The 12,829-nt window shown below is 40.6% G+C and overlaps 1 protein-coding gene across 1 annotated transcript in view; it reads right to left on the bottom strand.

Annotated features, from left to right (window-relative positions):
* MEGF10 (multiple EGF-like-domains 10) overlaps nt 1-12,829 on the bottom strand; it is a 207,210-nt gene that overhangs the window by 94,730 nt on the left and 99,651 nt on the right. Inside the window, exons 5-7 of the mRNA XM_006886031.1 lie at nt 11,545-11,791; nt 8,422-8,542; nt 3,709-3,845 (exon numbers count right to left, since the gene is read on the bottom strand). Coding sequence (XP_006886093.1) covers nt 3,709-3,845; nt 8,422-8,542; nt 11,545-11,791 — 505 coding nt within the window. The remainder of the gene's footprint in view (nt 1-3,708; nt 3,846-8,421; nt 8,543-11,544; nt 11,792-12,829) is intronic.

Genomic DNA, 12,829 nt, shown 5'->3' with positions numbered 1-12,829 from the left:
ATGCAAGTGTAAAAGAGAAAACTAAAAAGTTGATTCTAGAAATAATAACAATAAAAAACTACATTGAAGTAATTTCTAATAAAATTAGGAACAATGCAGAAATTCCTCTTTCCACTGGGAGCTCTGGTGGCCTAGTGGTAAGAAGCTGTGCTGCCCTTCTGAAAGCATGCAATTTGAGGCCATCCACCAGGTACTCTGCCGGAGAAGGATGGGCAATCTTCTCCTGGGTGATTAACTGCTTCTGAAAACCCACTGGAGGGTCATCTATGGGTAGATTTACAGGTGGCTTGAACCCACCACCATAGAGAAAGAACAACAATCTCATCCCATGCAATTTACAGCCTCTGAAAATCCAAAGCAGGGTCAGCCATTAGTCAGTTCTGACTTGAAAGCAATGAGCATTTTTTCGAGAAAACCAACGGGGTGTCTTAGGAGTTGGAATCAAGTCATCAGCAGTGGACTTAGTATCTATAAATATCAGCATTTTTCCAATTGCTTTAATTTTTTTAAAGTAACATGTTCATCCTAGAGAGGGTTAAACCAGGCTGCTCCTTGGAGGAAAGGATTCTGAAGCTTCATGTGACATTCTTTAAACATGTTGCAGGCTGGACCAGTCCTTGGAGAGGGATGCTTGGGGAGGGTGGAGGGACTGCGCAGGCGAGGAAGGCCCTCTATGAGGTAGATTGATTCGGTGACTGGAGTAATGGATGTATGTGTGTTGGAGACAGTGAGATGGGCACAGGTTTAGGGCTGTTGTACACAGGGTCGCTATGAGTCACAGGTGACTCGATGGCACATAACAACAACTTAATTTTTAAACAATCTGAGAGAAAAGTTGTGATTATTATTTGAATGTAACAGATAAGAATGTTTCCAAAGACATATCCACCTAAAAATAGAAGCCTAGCTCCAGAATAGTTTCTTCAAATCATTCTATTACTTTAGCTGTTTAGTCTTTTCTCTAGTTTTACACAGGGTTCAATATGTTTGATGATCTAGTCTTCTTTGATGTAATATACTAAAAGTTAAGACAAATAAGATAAGAAAAGCCCCCTGAGGCAACAGTTAAGCATCTAATGTGGAAACACCTTAATTATTGGATCTAAGAATCCCATAAAAGCACAGTTATTCCATGTGGAGCCAAAGAGTCCTATAAGTCCAGATAGATCATACTTCATGATTTACTGAAAAGGACCTGAAATGTTTGCTGCAGAAGGTAAAATACTGCAGTCTTCAGTGTGGATTGAAGATCAACATCAAGAAAACAACAATCCTCACCACTGGGCCAATTGGCAGCACCATCATAGCTGGAGGAAGGATTGAGATTGTTAGCAATTTCAGCTTGTTCAGGTAAACACTCTTGGCACCAGCAGCCAGGAAATAAAAAAAAAAAAAAAGAATTAAAATCTGTTATCAGGGACCTCTCCAAAGTGCTAAAGAGAAATGATAACAGTCTAGAGACTAAGGTGCATGTGATCCAGGCCATGGTCTTCACAACTACTGGTTATGCAAAACCAAAAAACCAAACCAAACAAACAAAAAGCTGGACAGTGATTAAGGGTTACAGAAGAAGAGTCGATGCCTTTGAGTTGTGACACTGGAAGAGAATTGAACATATCATGGACTGCCAAAAGAAAAAACAGGTCTGTCCTGAAGAGGGTGAAATCAAGTTGCTCATTGGGGACAAGGATTCTGAAATTCCAGTTCACATACTGTGTGGTCATATTGCTAAGAGGGACCAGTCCCTGGAGAAGGACACCATCCTTTGAAGGGTGGAGGGATAACACAGGAGAGGGAGACCCTGGATGAGTTAGATGGATTGATACAATAACTGGCATAAGGAGGTTAGGTGTGTTGGAGACAGTGTGACTTAGGACAGGACAAGTTTCAGAGCTATTGCACATACGATCGCAGTGAGTGGCAGCTGACTCGATGGCACATAACAACAACAGCAGGATACAATAACTTATGGTTTCTTTTTAAATAAAATTTTTATTCTACACTGGTTTACTTACAAAGTTCATATACATTCAGGATGGGAAGGGGATAATTATGTTGTTGTTGTTGTTATGTGCCGTCGAGTTGCTTGAGACTCATAGCGACCCTATGTACAACAGCCCTAAACTCCGCTCTGTCCTGTGCCAATCGCATTGTCTCTGACACTCCCATCCCAATTATCCCAGTCACTGAATGAATCCACCTCATAGAGGGCCTTCCTCTCCTGGGCTGTCCCTCCACCCTCCCAAGCATGATGTCCCTCTCCAAGGACTGGTCCCTCCTTACAACATGTCCGAAGTATGTTAGATGGAGCCTCAGAATCCTTGCCTCCAAGGAGCCACCCGGTTTAACCCTTTCCGGGACAAATCTGTTTGTTTTCCTAGCAGTCCATGGTGTTCTCAATACTCTTCTCCAGCACCACAGCTCAAAGGCATCAATTCTCCTTCTATCCTCCTTGGTCATTGTCCAACTCTCTGATGCATAACAAGTGATTGCGAAGACCATGGCCTGTATCAGACGCACCTTAGTCTCCAGAGAGACACCATTGCTCTTCAGTACTTTGGAGAGGTCCCTAACAGCAGACTTTCCCATGGCAATGCGCCTTTTAATTTCCTGGCTGCTGATGCTAAGACTGTTGAGTATGGAGCCTAGCAAACTAAAGCTGTGTACAATCTCAGTCTCTTCACCATCCATCCTGATGCTGCCAATTGGTCCGGTGGTGAGAATCTTTGTCTTCTTGACATTGAGCCTCAATCCATATTGTAGGCTGCAGTCCTTGACACTCTGCAGCAGGCGCTTCAGGTCCTCTTCAGTTTCAGCAAGCAGGGTTGTGTCATCCGTATAATGCAGATTGTTGATAAATCGTCCACCTATCTTGACCCCACATTTCTCCTCATAGAGCCCAGCCTCCCGGATAATCTGTTCTGCATATAGGATTGCACAATTTGACGGGTAGAGGGAGGGGTAGGTAAAGGAAATGGAAAGATCTGCTGTGAAAAAGTGGTCTCTGCTGTTCTTAAAAGAATAACACATCCTACAAAGGTAACCTTATGTCTAACACACTTTTTTTTTGTATTATGGTAAGAATGTATCTAATAAAACTTTGGTTAATCAGCATACTTTACATATGCAATTCAGTGGCATTAATTAAATGCATAATATTGTGCAATCATGACCATTATCCATTTACAGATGTTTACATTACCCTTAACAGAAGTTCAAAGACATGATCAGCTTATGTCAGTTTTAATGTAATTCTATCCAAGATATTTAAAACAGAACCAAAAATCCCTGCCCTTTAATACTTGAGATCGTCATCTCAAACACTAACCTACTTAAAATGATTAAATCATTCACCGTAGCTGCTGAATATTGGTGTTTTGGGAGATTTTTAAAGTGCAACAATGAATGAATGGAATTCCAAAATATCTGCAGATGTTCATTGAAATTAATAAATAAAAAAAAGTTTGTAATGCTTTCTGTTTCTGCAGCTCATCACTATTGGCAATGCATTGCTCATGCTTTATAGATTACGTTTCTGTGCACTGAGTTGGAATGGAATGGAATTGGTCAAATATGCTGATACCTCACAGATAACAGGTGATTCTGGAATCGTCACAGATGCCTGATATCAAATGTGCTCCCTGGGCCCTCCAAACTTCCTTTCACACTCTTAACAAATGATTAGAGAAATATGAGGCTATCCCTTACCGTTCCCCTGTGTATCCTGGACTGCAGTGGCATTGGCCCGTGGCAGCATCACACGTCCCTCCATTATGGCATTGACATTCTTGGGAACAGTTCTTTCCAAAGCGACCCTCAGGGCAAGGCTGACCACACACTGTGCCCTGCATTCAAAGAGACTTGGAAAATTAGATGGGCTTCCAGCCAGAGAAGGCTGGAGGAGGGGGAAGAAAGAAAAGAAACAGAATGGAAAGGAGGGGGTATGGGAACAGAGCTACAGTGAAATTAGATTAAGAAGATTTTTAAACACACGAATTCTGTTTATCTTAAAAATACTAACTTTTATACTTGGTAAGCCTGAATCTCAAGATACAGTCCATGAATACAGAATAGTCATCTTTAAAAATAGTGATAATAAAAACTGGAGCATAGTCACATCAAATTATCCTGGTAAGCAGAGGAATGTTTAAACCATGCTAAATGTTCTTTCTTATGTATTACAATGCACAATAAGCCAACAATGTTTCTGGAGCATTCTGTTACATAAATGGCAACATCCGGCACAAATGGAATATCCATGTGTTTTGGAGAAAATATACATTATCATTGGCTGTATTTCTTAAAATGTAGCATAACATTAGACTGGAATTTTGTGTGCCTGCATGAATTAACAAGGACACCACCTAAGAAATACTTCATGGAATAAACCTAGACATTTTACTTAAGAAGAAAGCACTTTCTTTTCAGCAGGTTCAACAAACATTGCTAAGCCAAGATCAATAGGAAACTATTTCCTGGAGCGAAAAATCAAGAGAGTAATTTGGATGTGTTTCCTGACCCTAGAGGCAGTCCATCTTGTCAGGTACTATCACCAGTCTTACTTTAGTTTTACATGGAAAAGAAAAAGACACTGGATCACTAACTCAATAAAATACTCTTTTCCATTTCACTTGGCTACATAACTTGTGCCTATACCTTTGCATCTATTTATTGGGCATATAGTTAGAGCAAATGATACATCCCAAATTGTTGTTTTTAACTATTGGAAGCTGTTACTTTGCCCTTCCTTGCTCTTAAAAAAAAGACAGACTGTGGGCACTCTGAAATTGGAGGCTAGTGAACACCAGATGGTTTTGTAAATGTTTATTCTGGAGAGCATACGAAAATGCATTTTCCCTAACTCTTGGCTACCCACAAAAAGCAGTTGGTGTGCTAATTAAGTCTCCTCTGGTGGTTTCTAGTGATCTACAAACAGAGAAAGTTCTTCCACAGACTTTTGGAACCAAAAAGGCCTTTGAGAAATGATTCACATCTATACTTACTGAGAACCGTCCATGTGCCAGGCATAGTGCTAAGCAACGCGAACCAAAGATAGGGTCACAACCCTTGATTAGTCTGCAGAGTCATGAGGGGAAAGATGGGAAAATAGCTCTAATCCCTCCATTCTAACGCCACATATTATACTTAGAGAAACATGAAAACACAACTGAAAGAGTGGGTGCTGAGGGCAAGTCTATCATGAGAATGTGTTGAGTGACAATTCTCACACTCTCAGGGTCTCATTCCTGCAATCCTCATCGTGTACTGGCCCCACACAAGCTTCTGGGACGCTGTCTCTATATTGATGTGTGCTAGCAGCTTTAAGTGGGACATAATATCTAACAGTTTAAGTAAACTCCTTTGTGTGCATGTGTTATAGGAATATGTATTCATCTCTGAAAGGCATCTAATGTGAGAGCACTAAAAAATATGCTAGGAAGTAATAGAAGTATATAGGAAAGCTCAGATAGCAAACCAAGGAAAAGTGATCTGATATAGTCAGCAAGAAATATCTGTCAAGGTAGAGGAACAACTACAGGGAAGTGCATAGGAGGTGAGACTCCAAGGCAACAAGAGAAGGGTCCAGCTGTCTACTGCAGCTCATGGCCCAAGTTCATGGTCACCATCATTTCATGTCAAGACCACCTTAATGGATGAAGAAAATAGCTTTAATCCCAACATGAGACGGCTCTACAGATAACATTTACACAAATCCTGAGAATAGAATGGCCGCAGTTCCTTATCCAAAAAACACAGAGCTCCCAGGATAATCTGGAACTTCAACAATCTCCCTTCCTTGCCAAACACCAAGTAATAAACAGTGATGACCATGGCTGGAATACAGGAACTGAAAGAAAAGAAAGAGTCAAAGGAAATTCAACACTTATATCATAAACAGCTAAGATAGTAGTGCTGATTTTACTTTAAATAGACAAGGTTGATGAGGAGTAGGATTGAGAAAGGACTGACTACACAACAAGATTTATATTATTAATATTGAATTTGATGAACCTGGACCCAGCACATTATTCCATCTGTAAGGTCCCTTGCTTATCTCACATGCAGGAAGCTAAAAGCTCCCCTTCTTTTTCTTCTTCAGGTTTTCCTCTAGAAAAGAAGGACCACATTTTCTAATCCTCACCTTGCATCTCATAGATGTTTTCAACCAGCGTTAGTGGTCTTAACACTTTGATCTCTTCCATATTTCCCATGAGCTCCATTAGACAATGGAATCCAGATCTCCTTTGCTCCACACTCATAGCAGAAGGCCATCCAGACCAAGTGCACTCTAGGTCTAATCACCAAGAATATAGATTGAGCAGAGCGCAGAAAGACAGTGGTCTCAGGTCTATAGATGTTGTAGGTAGGGATATAAAAAAGGAAGATAGATGATAGATAGATAGATGATAGACAGACAGACAGACTCAGATGAGTAATGCCAAGATGGGAGAAAAATCCAGATGATTTCTAAAGCCATGAGAGTTCCCAGGAGAATTAAAAGTAAACAAAGAGAAAAAACACAAATACTAAAGCCAAAGACATACAGGTAATTAAGTAGTATATAAAAGAAAGAATAGTAGTAAATGAGATAAAGAAAGAGAAGTAAGAGAGGTGGGCTCATGGATTCAAACCAAGTGCCTCTGGTATTGCAGTGCGCCTACTTACCAGTAGGCCCCCAGAGTTCCCTAAGAGATGGGGGACAGGTGGTAATTAGAGAAGTGGAGGGCAAACAGATCAAGGAACAGAGGTAGAAGATCAAGAGGATCTACTGAATGAAGCATAATGTGAAGAGGAGAGGAGTCATGGTATTTGGCAAGAAGGAAATTACTTCTTGTAGCTGCAAAAATGGCTTTATTCCAGTTACTGGAGACAGAAGATGATCATGAAACAAATGGCTCTTTTTAGAGTTTTGTGAAGAAAAGGAGACAAGACTGAAACTTGGGCATTCACTTTTTTTCCCTAAAGCAGACCCAGACCTGACACCAACTAAGAAAGATAATTGACATTAAACCAATGAAACACTCAAGTCTCTCTCAGGGAGAAGTGATAGGGAATGGCAAGGGACACACTGACAAAGGAGATTACTCAGAACTGGCTTTGACAAGCACTGTGGTAATTGGACAATTAAAACAGACATGGGGGTGGGGGAAGAAGAATGAACTGGGGATGAAGGTGGAGAAAACAGTGCAACAATGAATGAATGAAAACCCAAAATCTCTGTAAATGTTCATTAAAACTAATACAATTTAATAAAAAAAAACCAATGAAACACTCAAGAGCAAAGGGACAACATTTCCTCAGGGACAAAGTTAAGAAAGTATAATTGGATAGGAAAGTAGAACTAACAGAAATAGGAAACAGAGGGAGGTGTTAGAACAAGTGTACCTTGTATGGACTGGAATCAAAGGCATGAAACAAAACATATATGAATTGTTGAATGGGAAACTTATTTGCTCTCTAAACATTCACTTAAATCAGAATAAAATATTTTGGGTGAAATGACAACTAATATTACTTTCTGATTTCAGAGACATTTATCTGGCAAGCCAGCTTTATTACCAAGCATAACATGTAAACTGTAGACCTATGAGATGCCACATGAAGGCAGAAAATCACGGTCAGTGCTTAAGATGCATAATTAGTTATATCTTTCTCATGGTTATTACAATAAATGCTCTAAGAAGGTCTGTGACACCTAGTAAACCTGGTTTCACCTCACCATAGCTATAGATTTATATGATCAGATATTTTTTCTCCCATATAATAATCTATTGAGGGGGAAAAGAATAGATCATGGGACACAATGAAGAAAATGATTAAATAATTCCAGTACTGGCTGTTCCATAAGTCTAGATATATTCTCTTCTTTTTTTTTATCCTGAGGGGAAATACAGAAGAAGTGGCTACTGTCTTTTCCATTGTGGTTGTTTTATACCTTAGAATCTGCTGATAGTTTCCCCTCCAGAGGGTTTTAATCGAATGGGAGGAGATTGCCCATTCTACTCCTATGGAGCAGCTGGTGGATTCAAACTGTGGGCCTTCAAGATTGCTTTCTTACCATTAGGCCACCAGGATTCCACCTTTTCCTTTAGGAGCTCAAGTGGTTGGAGATGCAGAGGGCATTAACACAAAAGAAGGTTATACTCATAATTAAAGACACTAAAACTAGAACAACTAGGTTATCTCAATAGTGGAATGTCCCTAATGGAAAAGATTAGGTGCCTTAACACACTTCAAATCCAATATTAAGTCATTTTTTGCCTTCTCTAGACAGGGGCATTCCATCACTGTGATGGCCAGGTAGCTCTAGTTTTAGTGTCTTTAATTATAAGTATCGCTTTCCTTTGTGCTAATGCCCTCTGCATGTCCAACCATCTGAGTGTCATATGACAGGTGACTTTATAAAGAAGAGACACTTACCATCCAGCCAGAAGGGCAGGAGCATTCGCCAGTGACATGATGACACACACCTCCATTTTGGCAGGGACATCTCTGTTCACACTGCGGACCATGCTTGCCAGGGGGACAAAGATCCTCACAGCTGAGGGATTAACGTGTGAGAGAGGACACCATTATTTACTCAGCTACAAACCCTCAGGGTCACAGATACACAGTCGATGAACAGTGCCCAGGGTCCTAAAATAAATGAGCACACTTTGTTCAATAAATGTTCATTTCATTAACATCAGTGCATTAATCATATCGGCTAGAATGGCCTTTAAAGGGTCATCTAGTCCTTTGCTTTCTTTTGGAATATTTTCAATTGAAACCATTTTAATTTGAGAAAATATCTACCAAACATGTAATTATTTTACATCTCTTGTGTTACATTTAAATATGCTTTTATTTATATGTTTGTTTATCCTAAAAATGAATGATACATCTGTTTTCATTTGCATAGACATGGAACAGTCTCTCCATAACTAATTTCTGGCACCCCACTTTTTCTAGAATGAAGAGTTTCCATTTCTTTAACTTTCCCTATATTGTTGTATGAAGGGAGTCCTGTGCTGAGCTGCTAACAGAAAGATCTAAAGTTCTAATCTACCAGTCACTCAGTGGGAGAAATATTTATGGTCTTGGAAATTTAACGGAAGGTCACATTAAGTTGGAATAAACTCAACAGCACTGAGTTTAGTTTGGGAGCCTTTAATTTTCTTTTTTTTTTCTTTTCTCTCCAATGAAACTACTCCCAAGTTTCCCACAGCCCTATTCAATAGTAGCCTTGATAAAAACCCATTAAAGCCATATTAACAATTAAACAGTTTGAAACAATCATCCATTTTTCTGAAAATCAGGACTTTCTAGGCTAATGCAGTTTTTCCCCCTTTAGTTCTATTTTACAGATATTAACACTGTCAGCAGGAATGATTTACCTAATCAGCTTCATTTTTTTTTAAGTTTTAGTTATGTGATTTACAAGTCTAATTTTATTACTTAGTGGATAATATTTTCCTATCTCTTACTTTTTTTGGCAAATTATGCCTCTACTTGCTTTGTTTGCTAACACAAACAAGCAAGTAGAATGCTTGCGCCATAAAATAAAGCACTTTAAGTTAACTAGTTTCAATGCAGAAAGAATTTAATTCTTTAGGAGTATGTAACTTACACAAATATGTTACATATACTTTTGATACACAGACGAATCTATGGGCCTGAAGTAATCCAGTTAATCTATCATGTTGTGATTTCAACACCATGCTAATTCTTTTATGATGTAGTTTTGATTACTTTGTATGTCTCTCAAAGTTGGACAATAAATAAGGATGACCAAAGGAGAAATGATACCTTTAAATTGGAGCTGTCAAAAGAACAAGTGCAAACATGTTGCTCCTTCACAGCAAGATAGTGAAACTCCAGCTCACATATTTTGGGCATGTTCCCAGGAGGGGCACAGTCCTTGGAAAAAAGACCTCATTTTGGAAAAGGTCAGAGAAATGGAGGATGACCATCAACAAGATGGATTGACACTGTAACAACAGGCTGGAGAATGCTGGAGATCCTGAGGATGGTGCTCGATAGGGGAAGGTTTAGATCTATCCACTGTCAGAGATAATAAGATTGGCAAGGGATAGAGCAGGGTTTAGGTGACTCTACGGCACACAACAAGAACAACAACAACATTCTAACACTGGAGTTCTCAGGTGGTGGAAACAGTTAAAGTCCTCAATTGCTAAACACAAAGGCTGGAAATACAAGTTGTTGTTATGTGCCATCGAGTCACTTGCGACTTATAGCAACCCTGTGAACAACAGCCCTAAACTCGGCTCTGTTCTGTGCCAATCGCACTGTCTCCGATACACCTATCCTGATTACCCCAGTCACTGAATCAATCCACCTCATAGAGGGCCTTCCCCTCCTGTGCTGTCCCTACACCCTACCAAGCATGATGTCCCTCTCCAAGGACTGGTTCCTCCTTACAACATGTCCGAAGTATGTTAGATGGAGCCTCAGAATCCTTGCCTCCAAGGAGCCGCCCAGTTTGACCCTTTCCAGGATGCATCTATTTGTTTTCCTAGCAGTCCATGGTACCCTCAATACTCTTCTCTAGCACCACAGCTCAAAGGCATCAATTCTCCTTCTATCTTCCTTAGTCATTGTCCAACTATCTGATGCATAACAACTGATAGCAAAGACCATGGCCTGTATCAGACACACCTTAGTCTCCAGAGAGACAACGTTGCTCTCCAGTACTTTAAAGGGGTCCCTAACAGTAGACTTTCCCATGGCAATATGTCTTTTAATTTCCTGGCTACTGGTGCCAAGAGTGTTGACTGCGGAGCCCAGCAAACTAAAGCTGTGAATAATCTCAATCTCTTCACATCTGGAAATATATTAGAAGAAATTATGGAAATCTATACTTGTTCAATTTGCTGTTTGAAATGCCTCCTAGTGCAGTTCTACTCAGACACACATCGAGACATGGGGTGGTCAAAAGTTGGGATGATTAAATAGCAATGACTCTTGTTTACTTACTTCTAATATCTTCCTTTTCTTCTCTTTTCTAAGGCACTGCCCCTGACCAGCTTTATCTGGCTAGTTAATGGCCACATAGAACAGAGTAACAGGGATCTTTAACAGCCAGTGGTAGTATAGAATGAATATCATTCTGGAACATTCAAAGTAGAAGCGTGAATCTGTCCCTGACAAATCCTGAATATCACCATTCAACACAGCATCCTAATCCTATTTATCTCTGCTCTACCAAAAGAAAAACATGGAATCTAGCCTTTTTTTAAATTATATTTTATTAATTTTAATGAACATTTACAGAGATTTTAGGGTTTTCATTCATTCATTGTTGTACTTTTTTCTTTACCTCCCCCTCCCCCCAGTTCGCTCCTCTCTTTGAAAAGCAAAAGATCTAGCCTTTTTAAGCTAACTGAGCTTCTGTTTCAAGGGTAAACCAGAAAAAGTGCTAATTGATCATCACAGCTGATGTTCACATGCATAAAGCTCATTCCTACAAACAGCAATAGAATCAGAGAAACAAGAAAGATGGTGGTTGTGGGAGCATGAATGGAGGTGGGTGGGTTCACTTACAAGGCTCCAGTGTATCCTGGTGTGCAGCGGCACTCCCCTGTGACATGGTCGCAGGTGGCTCCATTCTGGCACTGGCATCTCTGGTGACAGTCATTACCATAGGTGCCCTGCTCACAGCGGTCTTCGCAGCGCCAGCCCCGGAAGCCTGCAGCGCAGTGGCAAGCCCCTGTGATGGGGTTGCAGAGGGCTCCATTTTTGCACTGGCATCTGCTGCTGCAGTGGGGCCCCCAGTGGTCACCATCGCAGGCTGAGAATCAGGAAGGGAAGAGTGAAGGGCATCAGTACGAGTGTGGGCAATGGCTAGCTCTTCAGAGTCAGCCTCCTCTCTCCTTGGAAAGAATGGGTCGACATCATTCCATCACCATTTCTTAGTTGGCCATCACCCATAGCTGTCACTGACCCATGGCTGCACTTCACAAATTGATACACTAACTGGGTCACTATCAACCCATTGCATAAGCATCTGTACAATTCCCATCCCCAAGCCTTTACTCGGCCAGTTTCCTGCCTCAGGAACACTGACTCTGATGTGGCTTGAGTGATGGTCCAGGAAGGCTGTGAGGGGCTGACTGCACATGTGGAAATGACCAACTCATGCAGGAACTTTCATGTTATGGTAAGGAGTTGTGATTGCGTCGTGTAGGCAGGGAACTGGTAACGCAGAGTTCTGAGCAAGGAGAGACAGCACAGACTGGCCAACAAGGAAGTCAGTCTGACCACAGCACAGCAAAAGGACAGTGGAATGTGGGGAGACTGAGAGGAAGAACTACAGGAGACCAGTGAGTGGATGGACAAAAGCAGTGACATTGAAAGTGGAGATGGCACCTAGAAGTTAAACTATTGAGGAGGAGATGGCCATGCCGCAGGCTGAATCAGAGCACTCTAAGAAGCAAACAACCAGTCTGTTCTTTAAAACCTTTAGTTAAAATGCATGTGACTGGGTGCAATTGAAAAGGCAGGAAAAATCTGACAAAGAAAGTTTAAATACACTGACCTATTAAAAACACAATGGGTATCAAATAAAAAACTCGAAGGCACTTAAAACCAGGTCAGATAAAACTGGAAATGGTATTTCAGAGCTGGATTTAAATGTGTAATTCCAAAGAAGAGAAGAGTGGCTGCAACGAAAAGTCAACCAGCAGAAAGGAAAAGAAAACCTCAATCACAGATATTTTAAAAATGATCAAGGGGGATGCGAGGCAAAACCTACTCTTGCTGCATGTTGCCTAGCCAGCAGAGTATTTATTTATTAATTAGATACAGTAAGAATCACTAGGGATGATGC

Source organism: Elephantulus edwardii, unplaced genomic scaffold (genome assembly GCF_000299155.1).
Source record: "Elephantulus edwardii isolate Elephantulus edwardi_28Jun2011 unplaced genomic scaffold, EleEdw1.0 scaffold00046, whole genome shotgun sequence".
Classification (NCBI taxonomy): Eukaryota; Metazoa; Chordata; class Mammalia; order Macroscelidea; family Macroscelididae; genus Elephantulus; species Elephantulus edwardii.
Note: the sequence above shows the minus strand (reverse complement) of the source record. Positions and strands in the feature narration are given on the sequence as shown.